Source organism: Lates calcarifer, linkage group LG21 (assembly GCF_001640805.2).
Source record: "Lates calcarifer isolate ASB-BC8 linkage group LG21, TLL_Latcal_v3, whole genome shotgun sequence".
Lineage (NCBI taxonomy): Eukaryota > Metazoa > Chordata > Actinopteri > Centropomidae > Lates > Lates calcarifer.
The window spans coordinates 6,375,499-6,400,147 of NC_066853.1; the positions used below are offsets into that span (position 1 = coordinate 6,375,499).

The window sequence follows — 24,649 nt, forward strand, 5'->3', positions numbered from 1 at the left end:
AATCTCTTTTCACATTTCCATTGTTGTATGAAAGTGCTTCATTTCAGTTTAGTTGCCCTTGCATTCAGTTTTCTCTGATGGCACCGCTCTCCTCCCAGTGCTAAGATCCGCACCAATTTTTTCCCCCATTCCAGCAACTTCATTCTTCTCCCTGTATAATAGTGGATTTTCCATGGTGGATTTGTGGTGGGCTATTTTGGGCTCTGTACTGGCTCCTACATGCGCTGCTGTAATCCAATTGTGATAGTGTTAATTTTTAAAGCTTTATTATTGAAATTGCTGAGACCTAATTTTCTGATCCTGTCACTGTTGACGACCGCCATAATCAGCTAATTCAAGTTATTCCAGGCCATTAAGTTGCACGCAGGGATTGGTCGTGGTCACTGAAGCAGCAGGGAGGGAAGGGGATAATATCTATGTTAGATGTATAGCTTTGGGGTTTATTCATGCTTGCAGTCATACAGGCAGTCTACTTGTTTCAGGTTTAACAAAACCCCAAGAGACTTTTTTTTCCCATTTTTGTTGTGTGTGTGTGTGTGTGTGCGCAGAGTGACCCACAGGATGCCCTCTCAAAGGAATTTGAATAGCACTATAAAGCTCTGGCGGTGTGTGTTTTATTTTTGTTCAGGTGCAGGTTCACATTGGTATTTTTTGGTTGTTTCAATGCATGAACACTTTTATGAGTGGCAGTAGAATACTAATGTTCTTGTGAATTGTGTTGCTGTAGCTATGGTGTGTGCCTGGGTAGGGGTGTAATTGTATCTCACACAGATTATCTTCTCTCCAGTGCCTAATCTGTGAATAGAAGTAACACACACACACACACACATTGTGTTACATACAGACGATAGGCCCTGGACTCACAAACACAACTCTTTTTGACTACTTGGTTGCCAGGAAACTTAGCCTGAGTCTTTGAGAGTGAGGGATAATAAAAGAAAAGAATTGTGTGTGTGTGGGTCTGTGTGTGTGTTTGTGGGGCTGTGTGGCTTCTGCCACTGTCTGGGCTACTGGGGGCAGTTAGTTAATTCTGTGGGTGTGAGTGTGTGCTGCAGCCAGGGCTGTTAACACTGATTGCTCCTCCGTCCTCGCTAGCTTAATCAAACCTCTAGACACAAAGCTCCGGCTCTGGGAATCAGCTGAATCTTCTATGGACAAGACCAAGGCCAAGGCAGAGTAGAATCGGAGACTGAGGATTTGTTTGAAATGTCATACTTTTTTTTATTATTATTGTGTTTCAGCATCTCAGAAGTATAGGGAAAGTTTGCTCTGAACACTGATTGTGGATTGAGAGGATGAAACTGGACGTCTTGGTAAGTTTAAATTTGTTATTAACTGAAGTACTGTGTGTTCAGTTCTACTATATAGACTTTTGGATTAAAAACCTGCTTGACTGAAGTGTGTGCACACTGGCAGTCGTGGCAAGGTACAGCTAACTTGACAGAGATGTTGCCAAGCCAAGAGTCTGTCATTATGCAGTTATAGTCTGGTGCTGAGATGATTTTTTTTTGGACAGCTTGACTGCAGTAGATGATACTCTGTCCAACTCTAATAAAACCCAGATAGAAATCCAGCAGTGACAGTTTCAAGAAAGCTGACTGGACCTCTAGGAACAAGAGAGACAACACAGGTAAGTGGCTTTTATTTGCCAGCAGATATGCCAGCACTATACTATCTATTTGCTTTTTATTTTTCCATCCAGTTATCTTGTAAAATTGACACAATTGAAAGCAGCTCTCTGAATGACAGCAGCACTGAAAAGTAATGCCTTAGATGTGTTTTACCTCTGTTCAAACAGCAATATTTATGGTGCACCAGCTACAAATATGTGCTACTTTTTGTGTTAATTTTATGGAACTATGCCTGCATAATCACATAAAGACATGTGCCAGCTGCTTGCTACAAAACGAGTCAGGATTTCAAGTCATCGCACTCATAAACAAAACATGAATGAACTGTCCCAGAGGTTTCACCATTCTTTTCATTTATTACAGCAGCGTAAACAGATCTGTCGCATTCTACTACTCACTGTCAGTGATGTAAATAAAAGGTGGATAAACTATCATATCCAGATCACACTGCAGTTAGTCACCATTCAAAAAAAGATAATGGAAGCAGCAAAGCACTGATTTTTGCTTTACAACCTGTCATCTAAATCTCAGCTCAGTCTGATGCCACTTCCAATGAATTTGTCTCATAAATGTTTATGTTGGGCTAAAAATTAAGCTGAGGATGTTTGCAGTCCCCTACTGCCCTTTTGTACTCTTTTGTAGACTGTTTTAAAAAGAAACATTTCATCATCAACATTTCTGTCTTAGATTTCTTTTAATCAAGGCACAGGCTAATTTAACAAATCCTTTTATTCATACTATTCTTCATGCTGCTCGTCTACCTGACTTCAGTATTTTATTTCACATTACCTGACATAACGGAGGCTTGACATACATTGGCAACCTGCCACCTCCTCAAACCATTTCTGAGACATCATTTGGGGACCTATTCACCCACCTTTGAAAGCCACTGAGCTGGGGGGAAAATTTCTGCTGAAAATGAAAGACCTTTGTGCACCATTCAACACAGACATGTTTGGATAGAGTGAAAGCAGCCAACAAAAGAAGCCCGCTGCTGCTGTGACTTCACTGTATGATTATGGTGACATGACAACCTGCTGTGAAACAGATATGGAAGGTTACTAAGGGATTACATTATTTCATCATGTAACACCTAGAAATGCAGGGAATTTATTATTTGACTGTGGGTCTTCAGCATGGACCTGCATGCACATGCTTTACCTTTCTGACCTTGCCTGGTGTGCTGGTGATTGATTGACAGGTGAGCTGTAACCATGGGAACGAGGATGGAGGTGGCACAGCTTGAGAGCAGGATGAACACAGACGACTATAGAAAGCTACAGAGCCTTTTCCTGGTGAGTCTGTCAGCATAAAAAAGTGTTAGATTATACTGTATCTGTCTGTTTACAAGTATCACACCTCTAGGTCTCATAAGAAATGAAGCCATAGAACAGTCTGCAGTACACTGTGTGCTAAAGAGACTCATCTGTGTGCCGACACTGTGCAATGTCTCGTAATCCTGTTTATCTCGGTGCAGGACCCCTCGGGAGCATCTCGTTCTTTGTCCAGAACTGAATTCATCGATTTGGCTTGGTCCTCAGTGGGCCGTGGCTCCAAGGAGGAATATGGCCTCCTGTTTGACAGTGTGGTCGTCACTCAGGAACACCGCGGCCTCCTTCTGGACACTGACGCTGTGAAGGAAGAGGGTTGTGTCGACTGGGGAGGCCTCTGCTCTTTTCTGGTGCTGGAGCTTTCTGATAAAGTGAAGAACACCAGAACCAGTAGTGTGCCTTGCTGGCAGCCTCCACGCACCATGACCTGTCCACATCGGGACCAGGTTCAAAAGGTAGAAGGTCACTGACCTCTTGAAGAGGAGAGGAGAGGAGGTGTTTGTCATGAGAGATGGAACATGATGCCCATTTTAAACACAAGATCCATTGCAGCATGTTATCTAAAACACATTTTGACATTGACCGACTGGCGAATCCAAAACTATGCTGACTGGGAGGAATTCAACATTATTAAACATTGTGCAAGGAAACGTTCGAAAGTATTAGAGTCTTGCTCATCAAAATGGCACACTTCTTTTGAGATAAATGGCTCTGGACTCCTTTAAGTTTAACATCTATCAATTAATATGTAAATGAAGTGGCTGGTATAAAGTGCCTACTGCTGTGGATAAAGTGATGGCTCACCACTTTAATCTTTCAATCCTGAGAATGTCAAAATGTCAGAATGTTGTGTCAGTTGTTTTCTAAATGACTGGAAGGTTTTCACTCCCTTAGCTTAGATCAGTCTAAAAGAAGCAGACAGTCTAAAGTTGCTTAGATCCTTATTTCTGTCTGTAACAGTGTGGCAAAATGTGAAAAATATACTCAGTTTATACAGTTTTAAACATTGTATATATATATATATATATATATATATATATACACACACACACACACACACACACACACACACACACAGTTTTATCGTCCTCATCTTAGAGTTTGATTCCCGACAGGCAGGTGTTGTAGGTGACAGAAAACCTGATAACCAGCCTGTACGCCACCGTCCTAGCAACATACAGCAGCAAAGTTTAGAAATTAGCTGCTGAACATGGCGGCGCGTTTAGCATCTACAGAGCCAGACATTTCCCTCGGAAGTTAGTCAAGACCGAGACAGAGCTAAAAGGAGAGTGAGTGTTGGACATACTTTCGTCATGACACCAATTAAATGCTAGTGTTTCTCCGTTTCTGCTAAAACAACTGTTAGCTAACATGTTAGCCACGATAGCTTTAGAATGTGCTAATATATCGGCATTGTGTTCATAGCTTGTTCCTCTGGTTAATGCTGCTTTAAACTTGAGGAAATTAATTCACCCTAAAGTCCCGAAGTCATGTCCCATCCTTTTACTGGTTTTAGGTACTAGTTTATTCCACTAGTCCTCCTGACCAGCTATACAAGGGTTTTCATATTGTAGGCTAAATGTGAATCTACTGCTCCCATGAACAGTAAAATCTGAGCACCTCACTATGTTAACCAGGACCAAACAATATTTATTTTGTTACTGTTTAACAGTTACAGCTTTAGTGAGACTTCAGTGAAACAGAACATAATCAGGTGAGTTTTTAAAATAATACAGAGCAGGTGACAGAAACACATTTTTACCAGACTGGTTGTAAATTAAAAGGTAATTATAAAAAATAGAGATAAAAACATGACACAGCAATCTGGAGCTCACACAAAGCTTTCAGTTGGCTGTGGAAAAATGACCCCATCTGCAGTAATTACAGTGGTAGTACATCTAAGGCCTGACCTCTCTTCTATAAGTATTAATGAACCTTTTCTTTAATTAAGGATATTCGATGTGTCTTTCCCATCAGACACAGTCAGTTCCAGCCTTTTTTCTGCAGCTCTCTGTTTTGTTCTTGTAGTTCAGCCAATAAAATCCCATAATTCATTAACCCTCTTGGTTTTATTGGTTTCATCACAGAGCGTGGCCTGCTTGCTTCTATTCACATTTAATGGAGTTATTCTAGTGTAGTTTTATGGACATAGACTAGCAAGCAAGGAGAGGAAATACAAGATAGCTGAAGTTATTTTAAATTTCATTTTAAAGGCTGTAGCCTCCATTTTACTAATTAACTTACTAATTAACTTCACATCAGAATGTTACAAACTACATTACGAGCAATAAAGCTGTTCTATAGGTCATTTTTGCAACAATGGAAAGTAAGTCTTTCTGTTACTTACATTAACTGTTGTTCTGTAATGTCCTTTGGTCTCCCCAGGTGTTGTACTTGGAGAGTTCAGGTCAGTATCTGACTGTGAGTAAAGGAGGGACTGTAGGGCTGCGGGACAAAGAGGACATGTCCCTTTTGCACACACTTCGACTTCAAAACAGCACAGTCACACCCAAAGACCTTTGGGTCACAGACATGGTGCTGCTACACAACGTACACAAGGTGATAGATTTTTTAATGCTGCATAAGTAATTGATCAGTCAGTCCAGTTGTTGAGTACTGGTGCCTTGCCTGCTTATGGGGACATATTCTAATTCTATGTCATTCATAGAAATGAATTATATATGTCAATAATTGATGAGTAGTCTCAATCATTGGGGCAGATACTGTACTGTACAGAGGTAAACAAGCATTTCACTCAGTCAGTTAATTATTGATCAGTGGTTGTCAGCTTTTGCATAATGTTCAGAAAATAAACATTAATTCTTACTGTAATGACACCATCAATTATTGATAATTATTTTTAATTAGCATTCTTTAATCCACACATTTGTGGGTGACAGATATAATTTAGTTGTATTACACACATGAAGATTCATCAAGGGTATTGTCACATCATTATTATATCATATTGAATTACTCATTAACTATATGTCTCTCTGTTCCATTCATTTTTTATTCTTTTTCTCAGATAGCTGTGTCATTTACAAGTAAGGAGGTGTGTTTTTATGACATACTGTCTAAACAAGACTTCAGCTGCAAGTATAAACTCCAAGTAAGAGCTGTAATCCTCCTCTGAAAAAAGACTGCTATATAGTATATCAGTATATATTTGATTGTTATTGTTCTGTTGGTTTGAATCTTTTTTGTCATTATATTAACCTCTACCCTTTTTTGAATAATAATAATTCTTCTGTAGGGTTTGAAGTTTACTCCCTGGTGTCTAGACTACTGGGTTGATCCCTCCAACCTTGACCAGGCTGTTCTCACCATAGGAGATATAGGAGGACAGGTAATATACAGGTAGAGAAGAGTAAAGTACGAGGGAGGAGAAGGAGGATGGACGCGGAGCGTTGTCAGGAGTCTTCATTTTTCTACATCATCTGTATGTGCTCATAAGTCCATTGCTCCATGACTGTGTGTACCTGTATGTGTGTGTTTTCCCCAGGTCAGTGCTTTATATTTCACTTCAACTCAGATCTCTCTGTTTGAGCGGCGCAGTCTGAGGACGGACGCAGATTCAGCAGACATCATCCTATGGGATGAGCTGGTCAAAGGAAAACATTGCTCCTGTTACACTGTGACACACCAAGTACACGCACCTGCCTGGGTTAGAAAAGGTAGGGAATATAAGCACACACATACGCATATAGTATGCTCTCTGTCTGTCTTTGATAATGCCCCAGTTATGTGCATAAATCATGTCTTTGTTTTAGGCTTAGCATCATTTCCCTCACTCTTAATTGTCCTTTCTCACACCAAACTTCTCTGTCTCTACTCATTTCATATTGTATGTAAATGAGTGGGTTGGCAGAAAGAGCTGACTGCACAATGGCGGATGTGCTCAAACATCCAAAAATATCAGAAAGCTGGTATTTCTACATAACTAAATTTCTCATAGTTAACTGCATTCACCTGGGTCCTCAGGTCAAAAATTACTTTTATTAGTTGGATACAATGAAAGCAAAGATTCAAAGTCAGTGGCTGACAGAGAGAGAGAAAACAGACACAATACACTTTGGGTGTCAGGGAGTCCTGATGCACACAAACACTTGCACGTTGACACCTGGGATGAGAGCCACTGTCTGTGCTTGCTTGCTTTTTCAGTGCCACTACAATGACGGCTTATGCAACACCATGGAAATGCTTGGGCGTGTCTCTGTCACTGATTCACACACATACACACACACCAATGCACATACTGTGAGTCCTGAGTCATCCACTTTATAGTCTTGCATAGCCAGACTTTTGACTATTGGCAGAAAGTCACAGGCTTGAGGTCTGGCCCCCTGAGACTCCCCACTTCAGCTCAGCACGGGTAACAAAAAGGTCGCTTTAGTTGTATCTTGATTGCATCATTCGGATAGAGTCCCTCTGAAGAGTCACTGGGCTGTTTGATAATGATTCAGCAGAGGCAGCCTTCTGAGACTAGCGTGGTTGAAAGGCGAGATCCAGATAAAGGGGGAAAACAAGAATAAAGCACATATAAATAAGCACAACAAATGGGAAAACAAAGGGAAAACAAAAAAAGGGGGAAACAGAGGAGACAATGCCAAAACATTAAAAGCGCTGGTTAATTGAAATTTTACAGGCTGTGTGTGTGTGTGTGTGAGAGAGAGAGTGTATATATATGTGTGTGTGTGTGTGTGTGTGTGTGCGCATGTGAAGCAGCAAGAAGAGAGTGTATGTTAATGTTAGATTTCTTTGTCTGCATATATGTGTGTGTGGTGTTTTCAGAGGGTGAGAAAAAAAAGGAGGAAGTGTATGAGAGTGTATATGTGTGTGTTTGCATACCTCTGGGGTGCTGGCGCTGTTCTTTTGAAGTTGCCCACCCTGCAGTATGAGCGGGCTGTGTACCATTAGACATGGCTGGTTATCCAGACCTCAAAACCTTCGGGCTCGCGGGCCACCAGAGAGAAAAGACGGGGGAGGGAGAGGAAGAGGGGAGGGTGGTGAAACAAAGAGGAAAATTGAAAGGAAATTAGGAGGAAATTGGGATGGACACAGGCTTGTAAGGACAAGGAAGGTGAGCCGTAAGAAGTGTGTGTTTGTGAGAGAAAAGCATGAACATATTTGCATAATGTGGAGATCTAAGAGAGGAAAATGAGCATTAAGGATAAATGTTAGCGTGTAGGTAACAGAAAATCTCCCAAAATGTACAGCAGTTTGTCACAGAACAAAGGAGGTTTGAGATGTAGATGTCCTTTTTTAAATTATAAACTCACAGCAATAAAAGTGAGAGATTAGCTGCAACACTGGCTGAAGCAGATGTTATATATCTGGGTCTGCATCACAAATAGTTTGATTTTCTGATTTTGTGCGTGTCAGTGAAAGAGAGAAGGCCTCATTAATCAATGATGAGTCATGTGTTGCTGTCTGAAAACCCACTGATCTTTTAATTCACAGGGCGGAGAAAAAATGTGATGTATGAAATGCAATCAGACGTAATTATTTGCCCTAGCTATGCGGCCGATCTTTGACCTATGACTGTCACATGCCATCTCACAACCCACAGTTATTTGTGCAGTATTTGAAAGCTAAGCAGCTTCTAATGGAGACATGTGGCATCCAATTTAGCTGTTCTCAGTCAAAGTGTTAATTGAGATAGATGGTGATGCAAGATCCATTACATTTTCTGTAATACCAGTGAGCAAATCAAACCGGTATAATTGTGTGCTGTGCTGAGCGCCCATGGATTGGTTGGTTTACTATGCAGCAGGGCTGCGGTCAGTACACATTTAGCACAGCCATTTCAGAAAGTGGATGTCCTTCAGAGGTCTGGTAGTGAAAGCATTTTGGCATCAGCAGGGAGAGGTATCTAATTAGAAGAAATGAAATAAAATGAGTAGTGTGTCATCATCAAAATATGTTGCAATGAAGTTTTTCATTAAGTTTTTTGGATTGAAAACTAGAACTAATCTATTCCCTCTGCTGGTACTTCTGTTTCATTATTGCTTTTTCTTATTTCCTCCAGTTTTAAAATCACTTCATTGTCTCACAGTCTGTTTTAGAATGGATTTTAAAATATTAATGATCAACTTTTTTATAGCTTGTAAATGCTTAGCTCCATATGTAGCTGACCTCCTGACCCCATACAAGCCATTATTATTATCACTATATTCTGGCCACCTCCTCACACATTCCCCCTTGGTTAAGGTATGTGGATATTTTTCAAAGATGCAGGTTTCCCTGAGGTGTTTCAAACTACAGATACAACAAAAATTCCAGTGTAACTGGGTGATCTGAACTTTCAGATGTTACAAGTCTTTGTATAAACTTTGTATTGCTTTGTTCAGTTCTACATTTGAAACCAGCTGTCTAGCTGTCTCATGAGTGCCTGGTGCTGATGCATTATAAACAACAGATTTACAATTTAAATGTTTTCCAGAGTGAAAAAAAAACAACAGCAACAGAAACCAGAAACAAACAAGTCAATTTAATTGCCTGTTTGTCTGTTTGTTTGCTGTTTTTCTTGCATCCAGTGAGGATCATGAACAGGCTTGTTCTTTCTCAGTGTTACTCACACTTTTCTGGATGTAGTAAAGCTAATTACAGTATCTGTCACATTCAATTTACTTAGACTTTCTGACTCTTTCCTGCCTCCTACAGTACGTTACCTTGGCTCACTGGAGGCCTTTGTGTCCTGTAGCACCAGACCACAGAGCAGCGTGGTGATTGGCTGGAGGGAAAAGGAAAGCAGGAGTCTACGAGTCACGTCTTTATTTACAAAGAGGGGAGTGTGGGACATAGACCACCACCGTGGACTCAATCTGATAGGTAAGAGAAAATGTGATTTCACTATATTAAAGGGGCACTCCATCAGTTGGAACTGTCAAATGCACCATTGAATTGGTTGTGGGGGACTAAAACCAGTATGGTTTCCTGTATGTAATTGCCATCAGCACCCTCTGCTAATATGGGACCATCTGATTGGTTGTAGCCACAGCAGGTGTGGATCATCAGGTCTTGCTGTGGAACCCTTACATGACCTCCGAGCCAGTGTGTGTTCTCAGTGGGCACACAAGCCCAGTCCTTGCAGTTCGCTTCATGCAGACCAAGCAACAGCTACTTAGCTACTCCAAAGATAAGGTAGGGGTGTGTGTCTCTGTGTGCAGCTCTCTGCTAGAAAAGATAATGCAATGATAAAGAGCCCTTTCATAGTAATATTAATTGTGATACCTTATAATTATTGCAGAGGAAGGAGGCCATGGTGCAAATGATTGGTAGCCAATTGGAGAGCAGGCCAAAATAAAGATCACATTACCTTTAAATCCTCCTTCTTTGAGATACAGAGGAAGAGGATGTTGGTGCTTGTGCTGCTTTTCCTCTCCCTGTTGTAGCTCTGTGTCATGTTTGCCTTCGCTTTGGTTTTTCTGAAGAGAATGAATATTTTAGAAGTGATTTATGTTCCATCTGCCTTCTGCTCAAACACCATCTGCCATTGCAAGAAACTCTGAAAGCTTTACCCTTATTTTCCTCTGGAAGAGTTTTTGGAACAGTGACAGTCATCTTGTTTGTGCCATAAAGCAATGTGGCAGAGTTCTTGTGAATTCTGACTAAGTGTTGCTCTGTAACATGCAGTTCAGAGGCTTCTACAATAACCATTCTTCTCAGCAATGATTGTATTTGTTCAGTAACTACAACAATCTCTTGTATAATTGTTGGTTTTTATAGTTGTAGGTTTTAAGTTTTTTTCCTGTCCATGTGGTGATTCATATAGCTTCTATAAAGCACCCGCTTATAAACCTTTATTGTCTTTCCAGGTCCTGTGTATATGGGACGTGTCCAGTCAGCAGTGTATTCATCGCCTGGCTGGTGTCTTCCCAAAGACGCAGGAGGACACACACACCCTCTTGTTCCTCCAGGAGGAGCGTCAACGCCTCCTGCTCTCCTTCAACAGTCTGCTTCTTCTGCTAGAGACCATGAAGGAGGAGAAGAGGACCAGCAGCCATGAACACCCTGTTACCTGTGTGCTGTATAACAGTCTGTTCAGACAGGTACACAGGGGAAGGGGCTCCCAGAGACATTACTTATTTTATATTTTTGTCTAGAGCCATATTGCAAGCAATAGGTTGGAAGTATTGATGTTGTGAACTGGATGTGTTATGTGAGCTACTTGGGTGGTAAATTTAGAAAGTGAGCAGAAAACAAATATGGATTAATTCTACAATAGTAGCTGCTGTTCTTGACAAAACAGTCTCATCTCAAGGTCCATTTAGCAGCTGTCCTGCAGCTTCCAATCATATCACATGCTCTTCTCTAGCAGATTTTGTTTGCCCAGTTGTCATGCCAGATTTAGATATTCACTCTTTCATTTTCTCTGAGTGACATCATTTGATATGGTCAAAAGGTACAAAATGGCTGCTAAATTGACCTTGACGTGAGACGTTTTGTTAAACAATTTCTTGAAACAATTAAATGAAAAAAATATTAATGCAACTGTAGCTTATATTTGTATATAAGGAATTATGGGACTGCTGTCATTGTACCCTTGGACCTAAACTGAGTATGTTTTGGTTTACGGCAGTTTACTATAACTAATTAGAATAATTTACTTTTTCTTCTTGTTTCACAGATTGATAATACATTTTACTTTTTTTTTAAAGCTTATTTGTCATTATTATGTTTTGCACGTTTTGTCCTCTTTGCCCCTCTCTATGACAGACTTAGTATTAGTTCCCCACATTATGCGACAACACTGCACAGATAAAAAAAATAACTAATGCGTTCAATAGTAAGTCCTCTCATTTTATAAAGTGCATACACTCTTGATTTTGTTTTTCTCCCTCTTATTCCCACTTGACAGGAGCATTTGTAGCATATTTTCTTCGGCTGTGGCATACCACTACAATAAAATGAAGCGAAGTGAGGAGAAGAGTCATTAAAGAATATATCAATGAAACCTGCCTTATTCACAGCATAAATACATCAAACTCTTGTTGATGATTGATATCCTCTCTCTCTCTCTCTCTCTCTCTTCTCTCTCTCTCTCTCTCTCTCTCTCTCTCTCTCTCTCTCTCTCTCTCTCTCTCTCTCTCTCTCTCTCTCTCTGTGTAGGTAGTCAGCAGTGACTCTGCCTCCTCTGTGATCTGCTGGTTGGCTGACATGGGCCAAAAGGTCAAGCAGTTCCACCGTTGCCATGGCAATGCTGAGATCTCCACCATGGCCCTGGATGGTACACAGACCCGGCTGTTTACTGCGGGCACTGACGGAGAGGTCAAAGTAAGTAGACAGGCACACACACACACACACACACAGCCTCAGCTGTGAACCGTATAGCTGCAGGTCAATCCTCATAGAGATGCAAACATTGAAATACACTGACTGAAATTCAGAAAAGGCAGAGAATAGAGTTTGATGGGAAAGAAAAGAAAAAGGTGAAGTGGCAGACTTTTAGAAAGCATTTAAAATATTTTATAAGAATTTGTGCCTACTTCTAAAAAAATGCATGAATGAATTTCAATGTCATGTTGCAATTTACCAATGAAATTGACACCCATACATTGTTCTCTACGCACATTCTTGATGCAAGAGGTTAATGGCTGTCATACTGTAGCAGCCTGTGGTGTAGGTTTTGATTTATAGTTTAGCCTCACATTTCACTTGTTGATCAGTGTAATGTAAGATGGATGTGCTGTACATGATTAGGCCATATAATGCTTTAATTATGTTCCTCATTCTAACTCAATAGAAGAATACTTTTGTGCAATCACCATATTTATGTTCTTTCATTCACTATGATGGAGAGCAGCAATCATGGTCAACAGAAGGTTTTACAATGTGGTGGTGGTGGTTACTGTTAATGTTGTCTTCATGGCAAACATTCTCCACTGGCATCAGAAACTTGAAGTAGGAAACACAGGGAGCATGTACCAACCAGTCACAGCTCTTGTGATCCCCATTTTCTGTCCCTGATGCCACCGTAGAACCTGGAGTTACATTTTTGAGGAGGTACATGTCTGTTATGGTTTTTTTTTGCAACATGAGTATTTGTTCACATTTTTGTGTTAGCCTTCTCTGTTATGTAATTATGTGTGTGCATGTGCAGGCATGTACAAATTCTCTGGGTCGGATAATTTCTTGCATAGCTTTTTATTTTTCTTTGATTTTTAAATAGTCGCTGGTATTTCAAACATGTGGTGCTCTGCAACTATAGTTGCATTACTCATTGAAGCAACGCCTAATGACTCTATGCTTACTGCAATTGTTCTTAGCTGATTAAATAATTATTCGTATTATAATCAATATAATCAGCCACATTAGCTCTCTGACCCCATGAGCTCTTGTGAAAATGCAGCCATGTACATCCTGTCCATGTGAAAGCAGTCTCACAATCACTGTGCCATTTGAAACAAACACACAAGTCATTCCCAACAGACAAAGCAGGCACCCCTTGGGCCAATTAGTAGTAAGATGCATCATCTCTCCAATTTTCATCAACATTGAACCCATGGTGCAGCAGTTAGGACCATTCGGAATTTGAAATTTTGACCTTTTAATTACAGTGCTCCCGCTGGGCCAATCAGTGTGTTTTTGTTAAATGCCAGAACACAGATCCAAACTGCGTCATTGTGCTAAATTGGCCTGACTGTATGACCTGAGCGGTCATGACTGATGGATGTACAGTAAAATAGGAGCTCAGCCACTCAAGGGGGACCAAAGTCTATCACTAATATTCAGTGTAGAACCTTGTCACCACTTAGTGGGAAACAGTGATTAATATGTCTGTGGTAACAGAACCTCCTGCAAAATTTCCTGAGAAAGTGGCTGTTCTTTGTGTGGGTGTGCTTTGAAATAAAGCACATTTGGGATGCGTCGTGATAGCACTTTCATTTGTGCTGCCTTTTCTAGGTTTGGGACTTCAATGGCCGCTGCCTCCACAGAATGAATGCTGGCCTGGGTCGGGCTGTGGAGATCTCACAGGTCCTCCTGCTGAAGAGGAGCATACTGGTGATGGGCTGGGAAAGGTACTAAAGATGTGTTTATCTGAGTGTGACGGCAGTATGCATCTTCTGTTTCACTCCCTCAAATACTGAATGCATGCAAAATATATAACACTGAAAAAACTAAAAATGTGTGCAAATTCAACTTTGAGACCCAGGTGAATATCATATGTATCAATGCAGTGACACTCTCAAAGACTGTGTATGTTTGTAAATTGTGTATGAAAGAGACTGCACCTGTCAAAAAGTCAGAATGAGTTTGTGTGTATGTGAGAAATACTGCGTGTATGTGTGTGTTTGTCTGTGTGTCTGCTCCCTCTGCCTGCCAGTGACTGAGAGCCAACCAGGCATCTGGACTCTAACAAGTCAGAACGCTCCAGGGCGCTCCCAATCACTTTAGTATCACTACCTCAAACATATATAATTGTGTGTGTGTGTGTGTGTGTGTGTGTGTGTGTTCCTTTTTGTACCCACATCACATCTGCTCTTCATCATCATCATCATCATCATTTCACACCCAGCAGTGTGTTATCAACAAGTCATACAACTTTCTCTCTCTCTGTCTTTCTCTCTCTTCTTCACACACACACACACACACACACACACACACACACACACACACACACACACACACACACAGAGGCACACACACACTGGCTCTCTAGGGTGTCACAGTGGTAAAGTGAACATAGACGACAGATCAGCAGCAGTAAAAGAAAATACTGTTTCCTCAAAACCACCATTTAATCCATGTAGTGCTTTGTTGCATGGCACCCAGGTCCTGTTGCCTTCTGCTGCTCATACCATCTCATGCAGGCTAAAATATCCACATCCCACTGACACACACATTTCTCAGCTCTAAACCACAGTGCATCATTTTTTTTCAGTTCATGTCCAGTACCTGCAATACAATAACAAGCATAACAAGTTCTGTGATGATACCGAACAAAAGATTAGAGAAGTCGAACTCACTGCAGGTGTGCTGAACCATATGGAGATGATGAATATTAAAGTACTTCATATGCATCTTGTCTGCTGTAGCACTGTAATATACAGGAGCAGCTTCTATGTTCATTGCATACACTGTCTTGATGTGTAGCACATGTAAAAGAAAGTTTGAATCTGTTGCAGGGGAAACTGTGATTTATATTGGAATACACTAATGGTGCTACTGCTGTCACTACTACTGCTATTACTACTACCATTATTACTACTACTACAGAAGCTCTTGCTGCTATTATAACTATTATGCTAGTGTTACAGGTAGTGCTACTACTGCTACTACTACTTTTGGTACTACTACTACTACCACTACTATTAGCTCTGCTGCTACTATTATTATTGTTATTAGTACTACTACTACAGCTAGCACTACAGCTTTTACTTGAAATGCTACTGCTTCTATTACTGCTTATGCTACCACTACTGCTAGTATAGTACTTTTTCTGTGGTACATCTGTAGACACCTTTCTTTGCCTCCGATGACCTCATTCTCTCTCTCTCCCTCTCTCTCTCTCTCTCTCTCCCTCTCTGTAGGATGTTAACCGTTTTCCGTCTGCATTCCTTCTCGCAGTCTTTTGTTGAGCCCTCAGAGTGGAAGGGAGGTGTTCAACATCGCAGTGATTTGCTCTGCGCCGCGTTCCAGCCTCCACAGACTCTGGTCACAGGTGTGTGTCTGTGTATATGTTAAGCTCATTTTATATTTATTGATTAGTTTTAAACAAAAAAAGACGTATTTATCAACTAATCTAAGCCAAGCTGAATTGTCCTTGCACAGATGAGCATTAAGAGTGCATGTGTTCTCTTTCCTTGCTAAATCACACTTTCATGACTTAAATTAAGAGCGAGGGCTCACGCAGAGGAAAGAAACAGAGACGAGAAGAGGAAAAAAACAAAGGCTAGGAAATAAAAGTGAATCTTTAAAAAAAAAATTCAGTGGAATGAAAAATAACTGGGAGCAGTTACCTGCTGATTAAAGTAAGTGGTGTTGTTATCAAAGGACTCAAGCCCCACATGTCTCTCTCACTGTTGGAAATAGCTGTGTGTTTTCTTTTATGTGCGTCTATGCATATCTGTGGGCAGAAAGAGATGTAATATATTTCACAATCAAACGACTGACATTTGTGAGCTCCCTTCATTTTAACATTATTAGTTTAATGTCAAACAGTTTTCATTTTGTAAACAGCGGCCAGACCCTTCAGAGTTCACTCATGTTGCCCTTTGTTAGTATAAGCCACACTGCTGAAATAATGCAGCATTTTAGATGTGTGGTTTTTTTCCAGTGTTTTTCATAGATCAGTATTTTATTCCTCAGAGGAGCACCAGCTTCCTTTTTCTCTGTTGTGAGCTGACATTTGCCTCCACCATGGAGCAAAATCTTTACATGTGAGGGCCTGCTAATTGGCAAGTTCTGTCCTAATTAGATTCTTAATTAGGGCTGTATTAAAGGCAGGTGAACTGGAGAGATCAAGAAAAATATATTATGAAAAAAAACCCACATACAGTATTGTGCTCTGTGCTAGCATTTGTCTTATAAGAGAGAAATCAAGATCTGTTTCCACTAAAAAGCTACAAACACTACAATCATTTCAGTTATTCCTATTCTTTACTTGCATTTTCTCGTTTGAAATTTAATCTCCTTCTGTGTGTGTGTGTGTGTGTGTGTGTGTGTGTGAGGTAATATAACCATAACTAAGCACTACCCACAGTGAGCTTGGAGGGACAATTACTCGGGCCAACATATTTCCTCTCCTGTTTTTGTCTTGTTATTGTGTTTTTTTCCAGCAGGAGTGGGAATTTTTGTGTCTGTATACATCATGTCAAAGAGGGTATTTGGTTTGTAGTATTGTTGTTACACACAACATTTGGGAAAGAAGCAAATAAAATCATACATTTCAGAAAATTATCCAGGGTTACCATCAAAATGAAAAATGATCAAGCAACTGATCAGCGCGTGAATCCAGTAGTATGAAATGAAAGTGACTCACGTGAAATCAGCGTAGAGTCCTAAAATCATAGCAGCGCTCATTAAGATGCAGAAACACTGGGCGCCTCCGGCTAACGGAGCAGAAGATGAGGAGTTTTCCATCTTCTTTCAATCACTCTGTCTTTTTCATCCCATTTCTGTGAGTTCATGTACACTTTGAAACTCATCTCGAAAGTTTGTCCGCATGAGTTTTGTTTTATGATTTTCCCGACCCAAGAATCAAACCCCTGTGGCACTTTTGATCCCATTTGCTAACCACGAGCAACTCAAGACTGACAACCGACATTGACCAAGGAACCTTTTCGTTACATGAAAAAAAATCAACATCCTAATAAAAGATAAGCAAACTGACTGAGCTTGTTAAGGTCTTTAATGTGTGAAGACAGCAAACTTTGAAATACCAGCAGAGGCCCCTCAGCACTCATCACTTTTCTTGGATTTTTCTGCCTGAGGGACTGAACTGGCAACCCTCCAGTCACTGGTCCACTTCTATAACCATCAAACTACAAACACTCTGCACCCAATTTGCCCCAGTGTGCTCTTCAGTTTGTAAAGTTGTATCATTCTGGGTCACGTAGCAAAAAGTTCAGTTTGAGTTTACCAGTCTGTGCCAGCAGAGTGCAGACATAAACTGCAGACCTTCTCTGGCCTTTCGAGACGCATCAACTCCAGAGATAAGTATAGAGAGAGATAAAATGAGGGATGGAGGTGGAGAGGTAGATAAGAGTGGGTGTTCTCGAGCTGGAGGGAGAAATGGATTGGAGGGAAATGAATAGCTGGAGCTGGAACAAAAGCACAATTCAGGAGCTACTTTGTGAACTTGGAAACTTCTTCAAAGTTCGCTCTCTAATTTCTTTCTGTTGGTGTGTGTGTTCAGCTCTTCTCTCTGCTTGCTTCATTTCTTTTCCTGGTCTCTATAACTGACACTCCGTCCTCACTTCTGTTTATTTTTTACCTCATCTCCCTAGTTAGCTTGCTGCATTTCTTCCCCCACCCACCCACCCACACACACACACACACACACACACACACACACACACACATACATGCAGTCCCTACACTGCACCCTCCACCTCCAATTTAATCAAAATGCCCAATTTAAATTATGTTTATTACAGCGCTCTCAGTGGGAGTGAGGGGAAATGAGACAGAAGACTTTCTGTCTTTCAAGTATGTTCGTGTATGTGTGTGTGTGCCCGTGAGTGTGTTTTAATGCTGCAGGGTGGGGGTTTGTACAGTATATGCTAGGAAGAGAGAATAAAATTATACAGTACGGTATATGTTGGTGTCTTTGAAGATGCTTTTATTTGTGTATAGGTCTCTGAAATGTGACAGTGTGGTTGCTTTTCTGGCTTAAACCAAATCACTGACTCCTTTAGTTAATAGCTGATGCTAGAAATCGACAAAACAAAAACTATGGCTGAATATTTTGCAGCTCGCAGGTAAGAAATCCCCCCTTATCTGTGATTTATTTCTTTGTTCATAACCTGCTGTCACTCAGCCAGCACTGATGCTTCTTGAAGTCTTGGCAGCCTATCTGATGAATGCAAAGAATTCACCTCATAAATAGTATTTTATATTCTAAGCAAAATTGCAGCACTCTACCTGATCATATCATTGGAATAGAGTTGATGGTTTCCTATAGTGTCTTCGTCATGTGTGGATCAGACCTGTGGCTTTACAGTTTTAGTTTTCTGTTGTCAGAGGTGCTGATATATCCAGATAAACTAAAGTCTTGTCCAAAAAAATAATTAATAATATTATGTAATTCATTCGTAAATTCATCCTACACTTTCATATCCTGTGCATTGCTCTCTCTTTTCCAAGCCTTTGGGCAATTGTGAAAAAAAGGCTGAATCACATTAACGTCCTGCTTTCCTACATTTCCACACTTATCTACTCGCAGACTAACGCAAAAGGTGGATGTGAACTATCACAACACTGTTATTTTTTACATTAACTATTTTTTGCAAATACTTTCTTCTCCAAATCCGCCGAGCACAAAGACGGCATCTAAAAGCGATGACGCATTAGTTTCAGTTGGCAGCGTATTTCTTCAGGGTTGCAGTGAGTAATGCTGTTTTCACATCAAAGCATGCGTGCTGCCAAATGATGTGTTAGTGCCGCCAAGTGAAAGCAGTGGTGGCATCATGGCCACCAGTGACAAAAGTCAATTTAAAGTTCCGTTGGACCCGCACACACACACGCTCAGGACTCTGCGTGTGTTGTGTTTTTGTGTATATTTTTTTGTGCGTGTACATGCATCTGTTTGTTTGTTTCTTGAGTTGAATCAAGTTGCAGCAGGAACATTTGGCTGATGTGGGACTGAAGCCTTCTCATCCATATTCAGAGTCTTTGCTAGGTTCCGCTTGGCTTCTCATACACAGACACTGTCAAATACACACACACACAGCAGGGTACATGTACACAGGGGTCCTGTGTACCTCCTTCAGTCACAACCTCCTCCTTCTTTCCTTGGATCCCTTAATCCTCCATGGATGAATACCTTCCAAGCGACCAAGGACCAACTCATCTGAACTTTGATGGAGCCAACTTTGATTGAGCCAAAATGTTTTAGAAATGGAAATCAGAATACTGAATGACAGCAATGACGTATTTTTCAGGCAGAGGATGCTCTGATTTATATGTACTGTATATCTCAAATTTCTTTGTTGACAAGGATTTCAAGAGAAACTCAAACTCCATTGACTTAACACATCAAAGTCTGTCTACAGGTCTTGGCTAGTACTATTACATGTTGAAAAAGTTGTATAAAGCCTTTCACATAAAGTTTTCCAGCATGATATAACAGAATTTCCAACTGTTGATGGTCAAGTTGCATTGTGGGTAATATAGATACATGGTTTTGTCAAGGAAGAGAAATGCATGAAGCAAAAATACTGTATCTCTAGATCTACTGCATCAATTTCAGTGCATTTTTCACTCTTTAAATGAAAAGGACGTATGAGAGTTGCAGTTGTACATACTTCCTTGTTTTTCTTCCTCCATTAATGAACATGTATCCCTGTATTTATAGGGCTATGTGCTGTGATGTCAGAACTGGGTAGGGTTTAGTGCATCAGAGAACAGATAAATGACGCAGATATCTACAGTCTCTCATTCCCTCTATCCCTCTCTGTCTCCGTCACACGCACACACACAAACACACACACAGGGCATGATAAAAGTCGCTCGAAATACAGAAATTGGCCCTGGGCTGCATGAATAATGCAGGCGACCCACACTCTCATAAACTTTATACCTCCTATTGCTCACACATACACACCCGCCGTCTCACTCTCCTCACACATCTCATTAACTCCTGCTGTTCAACTGTCGAACCACCTGATGAGATGCCCGCCTTATATAATAAATGCACAGACACACACACACACCCACTTTCTTATATATAATGATTATTTGAAAAGTACTTTCTTGAGGTGAATGTTAAGGGTGGAGTGGTGGAACAGATGGTAGCTGGGGACAGATGTTGAGTTTTATCATCTTTAAAGTAGTTTTAGTGGCTGGCTTGCATGATTCAGCAGCATGAGGAAAGTAAAAGTGTGTGTGTTGACAGAAAGTTTTTGTGTAGATTGTTTATATTCCTTTTGAAAATGGGATGTTTTCTGTCTCCGTGAAGGGACTCAGCTTACAAAGCTTTGGGACTGTCTTTTTCAATACAAAACTGCCATAAAGCAAAGTGCGATTTAAAGAAAGTTTCTGATACATTGTTGCTTTTTTTTTTTTTTTTTGGTTTCGTCTCACCTCTGATGTGTGCAGGAAGCTATGATGGCGAGATTATAGTGTGGAACAACAGCACAGAAAAAGCTTTGAGGAAACTGCAGCCACATGCTGAACATGAAGACCACAAGAAGCAGCAAGGTCTCACGTTCACATCATAAATTAATTCTGCAATTGTATAGTTTAATCTGTTCTATATTTTCAGACCAAGATGAAAAGTGTAACTCTTAAAAAAAGAGACTAAAGTATGTTGTAACTTAAAATTTGTCTTGTTCTTCTGCCTGTGAATCTTCCTCACTCAGTACTTTGTTCATCTCTGATTATAGGTGATTCGCCTGATTCTCATCATGGCTTTAATGGCAAAGAAGTCTCTGAGAACTTCATTGCCATCACCAGATTGTTCTTTATACCAGGGCGCACATCTGCAGCTGCAGCCACAGGTGAAATATTGAAAACTCAACTGTGTGTTATTTGTTAAACTTGGTTGAAGGAGATGTGGGAGACTGTATGTTTAAGTAATGATGTTAAGCAGGGTGGCCTCAGGAGTTGTTTCAAAGATAACAGCAGTGATTATAAAACAAATTCTTTTAACCCAAATAAATTCTGTGTTTTAACATGTCATACAGCGCATAGAATGCTGCCAGCTATATTATAGCTGTAAAACCTATGGTGACTTAGCCTTTTTGTTTTACAGCCAAAGCCCATTTAACATACAGTGTATTTCACCTGTGCATATACTGTAGCTTGAGCAGTTTTATGGAAGCCTGCACTTTGAAGAGTTATAGCTGATGCAAACTCAGTGAAGTTACTGTAGAGAGCTGAAAGAGTTCAATAATCAAAAGCCTTTTAATGCCAGTAGACTGCATGCAGTATACAGCCTTGTTTTTTGTTGGAATACATAGTTGCACACTTGTACATTACTCTGTGTGTATTGTGTTTGCACATTGCAAATACAGTACAGCTGTAGGTATCCCTTCCTAAGATACTGTACAGTATCTCCACATCAGTGATTGTTTGATGTGTTGAGTTTGCTTCAAGTTTTCCAGTTTCCAGTAGTTTTCATTTGCAGCAACTTGAGCTCTGAAGTTTACTTTTCTTTCTTTCTTTATTGTAACAATATCTGTGGTTGCTTGGGTTTATATTCCACTTAGATTTAGACTTGGTGTTATTCATTCAGTAGCTGCGGCTTTGCTGCTTCTGCTAGCTGAAGCGGCTCAGTTACAAAAAACTGACAGAGCTGCTGTCAATAAAGCAGTATGTCTATGAGTTTCAGGAGTGCAGGATACAACTAATTTTCCAGCCTAACTTTTCCTAACACCCTGTCAGTTGTGATGGGAAGCAAACCAAAACAGCCTCAGCCATTTTTCTGACCCTGCATCTCCTCTCCTATTAACAAAAAGGCTGTGTTATCCAAACTCCAGACACATCTTTTTCTGAAAATCCATCAGGTGGTGCAGACTTGGTGTCCTGTGGAGGTTCAGGCGTGGTTAGACTCTGGAACACCATCCATAGCCGTCTTGTGGGACAGTTCACAGCTCACAACAGAGACCTGGGATCTATTGTCATGACAGTCAGCCCTTGTGGAAAATATTTAGTCACTGCTGATAGAGAGGGAACACTCAAGACATGGGACATACAGGTAGGTGTTTGTCACACACACATATACTATTCTATATATTGAATATAAGCTGCAGTGGACCACTCTGGTTCACACTGAAGAGTACATGCCACTATGACATGTGTGTATACTGTAAGAAGAACAAGTGACAGAGTGACAGAAAGAGTGATGGGGGCTGGTGAACACATATAGCCAGAAGGAGGGACAGAGATCAAGGGACAAACTGTAATAGACAGTGAAGAAAGAGTGAACCACCATATTTCCATTAGCTCAGACGTGTTGTTCACTCTGACAATGACAGCGCTGTCTGTCATTTTGAAGCCTCAGCGGCTTGCTAGAGTACCATCAGGCCTGTCAATCTTTGAGAAAATCTTCACTGATATATTAGCAGAAGGAGGCAATGTCCCCATCCACTTGGGTTTTTCATTTTAAGTTTTAGAGGCAGTGAGAATGAACAAGAGGGATATTGTTTGCCCTTTGCACTCCCATTTTCAAGAGGAATACACATTTTTTGGCAAAGCACCTCCACTAGCACAGGGTTAATTGTCAGTAATGTCAGCCAAGATTGCTAATCACAGATTCACTTCAGCACATGAGCACTTTACATGCATCACACATGTTCAGTAACTAAAGAGTTTCTGATGCCTCAGAGAGATCTTCTGACTTTTCAACTGTGATTATGGAGACTTAGATCGCACCATCAGTATTAGCGTAGCTGCATCACTGTCATGCTCATAATCGCAGTAAAAGAACACCCTCTCGGGTATTATTGCCACGATATTCAGAGCTCAACTCTCCGTCACAGTTCATAAGAAGGGATGAATTCAGATGTGTGGGTCTCATTTGGCTTCCAGTTTAATTTATGGAAATGTATGTATATATGTAGCAGAGTTGAAGAAGTTGGGCAAGCTCAGTGCTCTGGTAGAAATCCTGCCCTTCAGCAAGTTGGCACACACTTTGGAAATCAGCTGGATAACTAACATGACTGCACCGTAGCCTATATGTAGTCGTCCTCTCAGACTCAGGATTTCACAGTTCAGTACCAGGACTCACCCTAACATGATGCAGTAGTTTGTTGTAGTTGTTTTTTATATATTACACAACATGTAAAATGAAGTAAGTGTTTGTGTTAATGACAGTATTGTCTCACAAATAACTAATGACAGAAACAAAGTAGAGTACAAGGGATTTGGCTCTTAGCCAAACTGATTGTTAATCATTGTCCTTACATGAAACCTAACACAATTTTAGATGCACTTCACTTAGTGCACTGCGCTTTCTTGTTCATTTGAGCTAATGATCTAAAGTAAAACAGGATTCCAGTTAAGGAAGGAAGGGCAAAGTGGGTAAATTAGCTTCATCTAAGGATATGTCGCCAGCTGCTTTTTCAAGTTTGAAATTGCTTTTTGATTCCATGTTTGGAGAAAGTACTTCGTTTTGATGGTATTAATATCCTATAACAAAGTCGTACTATTCAGTAATCCCCGGCTTTGCTCCCCTGTTCCCCAGCATTATTGTCTTGAGTCAGATGACGGAATAACCTCAGAAGCTCCAAACTTACTGTGTAGTTCCCGCCCACACCTTGATCGTGTGACTCACTTGGAGACGTGTGTCCATGGCAACAGGCTCCTCCTTCTCTCTGCATCATCAGACTGCAGTGTGGCTCTCAGCTACGTGCCTGGAGATACCATTGGTCTATTTGGACAGGTATGCAAACACACACAGGTCATTTAAGTGCAGTGCAGTAGCTTGAATTACATAACATAACCCGTATGTTTGAAAAGAATTGTTTTTGATGTCAGAGATATTGTTCAGTGCCACACTGTCAAGGTAACGGCCTTAGATCCTTGCTGTTCAAACGCACAGCGACGCAACCTTGCTCTGATAAAGCCTAACCTCCCACTCTGCAGCATGCGGGTGGGTGGTAGGATTCAGTTGACGAAATGGATGTGAAACCCAGCATCAAGCCACGGTTAGGTGTGTGTGTGTGTTTGTGTCAAAGGAAGCCCATGTTAAGTTGGCCTGGGGCGGTGTCTACTGACTGTTGCTTCATTTCAGTTTGCCTCGGGCCCCACACACATGCATTCACACACACAGACACACAAATGCACCATGACCCAAAGAAGAACATGCATGAATGAAAGCAGACATGCATGTGCACCCATACATATTCTGTATAAATCACAAAGAAATATGAGTGTTTTCAAACTGCACCACTCGTGTAGAAACACACAAGCTGGTAGACAAAGAAAACTGTTTAAAGTTTGTTTGTGTTGCTTTTAGTGATTTAAGTGGATAAATGGATAAATACCATATTTTTGTTTCATACTGTTGGATTCATA

At 40.7% G+C, this 24,649-nt stretch overlaps 1 protein-coding gene across 2 annotated transcripts in view; it reads left to right on the plus strand.

Annotated features, from left to right (window-relative positions):
- The first annotated feature begins 6 nt into the window (after positions 1-6).
- Positions 7-24,649, plus strand: part of LOC108886345 (WD repeat-containing protein 49) — a 30,544-nt gene continuing 5,901 nt past the window's right edge. The window contains exons 1-18 of one of the 2 annotated variants that reach the window (XM_018681166.2): positions 7-1,313; positions 1,517-1,630; positions 2,833-2,926; positions 3,109-3,417; positions 5,348-5,521; positions 5,991-6,074; positions 6,219-6,311; positions 6,468-6,639; positions 9,629-9,796; positions 9,960-10,108; positions 10,783-11,016; positions 12,077-12,241; positions 13,871-13,986; positions 15,499-15,629; positions 20,729-20,830; positions 21,016-21,129; positions 22,138-22,328; positions 23,817-24,014. In XM_018681166.2, the coding sequence (XP_018536682.1) occupies positions 2,846-2,926; positions 3,109-3,417; positions 5,348-5,521; positions 5,991-6,074; positions 6,219-6,311; positions 6,468-6,639; positions 9,629-9,796; positions 9,960-10,108; positions 10,783-11,016; positions 12,077-12,241; positions 13,871-13,986; positions 15,499-15,629; positions 20,729-20,830; positions 21,016-21,129; positions 22,138-22,328; positions 23,817-24,014 (2,481 nt within the window). In that variant the 5' untranslated portion in view covers positions 7-1,313; positions 1,517-1,630; positions 2,833-2,845. The remainder of the gene's footprint in view (positions 1,314-1,516; positions 1,631-2,832; positions 2,927-3,108; positions 3,418-5,347; positions 5,522-5,990; positions 6,075-6,218; positions 6,312-6,467; positions 6,640-9,628; positions 9,797-9,959; positions 10,109-10,782; positions 11,017-12,076; positions 12,242-13,870; positions 13,987-15,498; positions 15,630-20,728; positions 20,831-21,015; positions 21,130-22,137; positions 22,329-23,816; positions 24,015-24,649) is intronic. The other variant, XM_018681167.2, reaches the window with a different exon arrangement.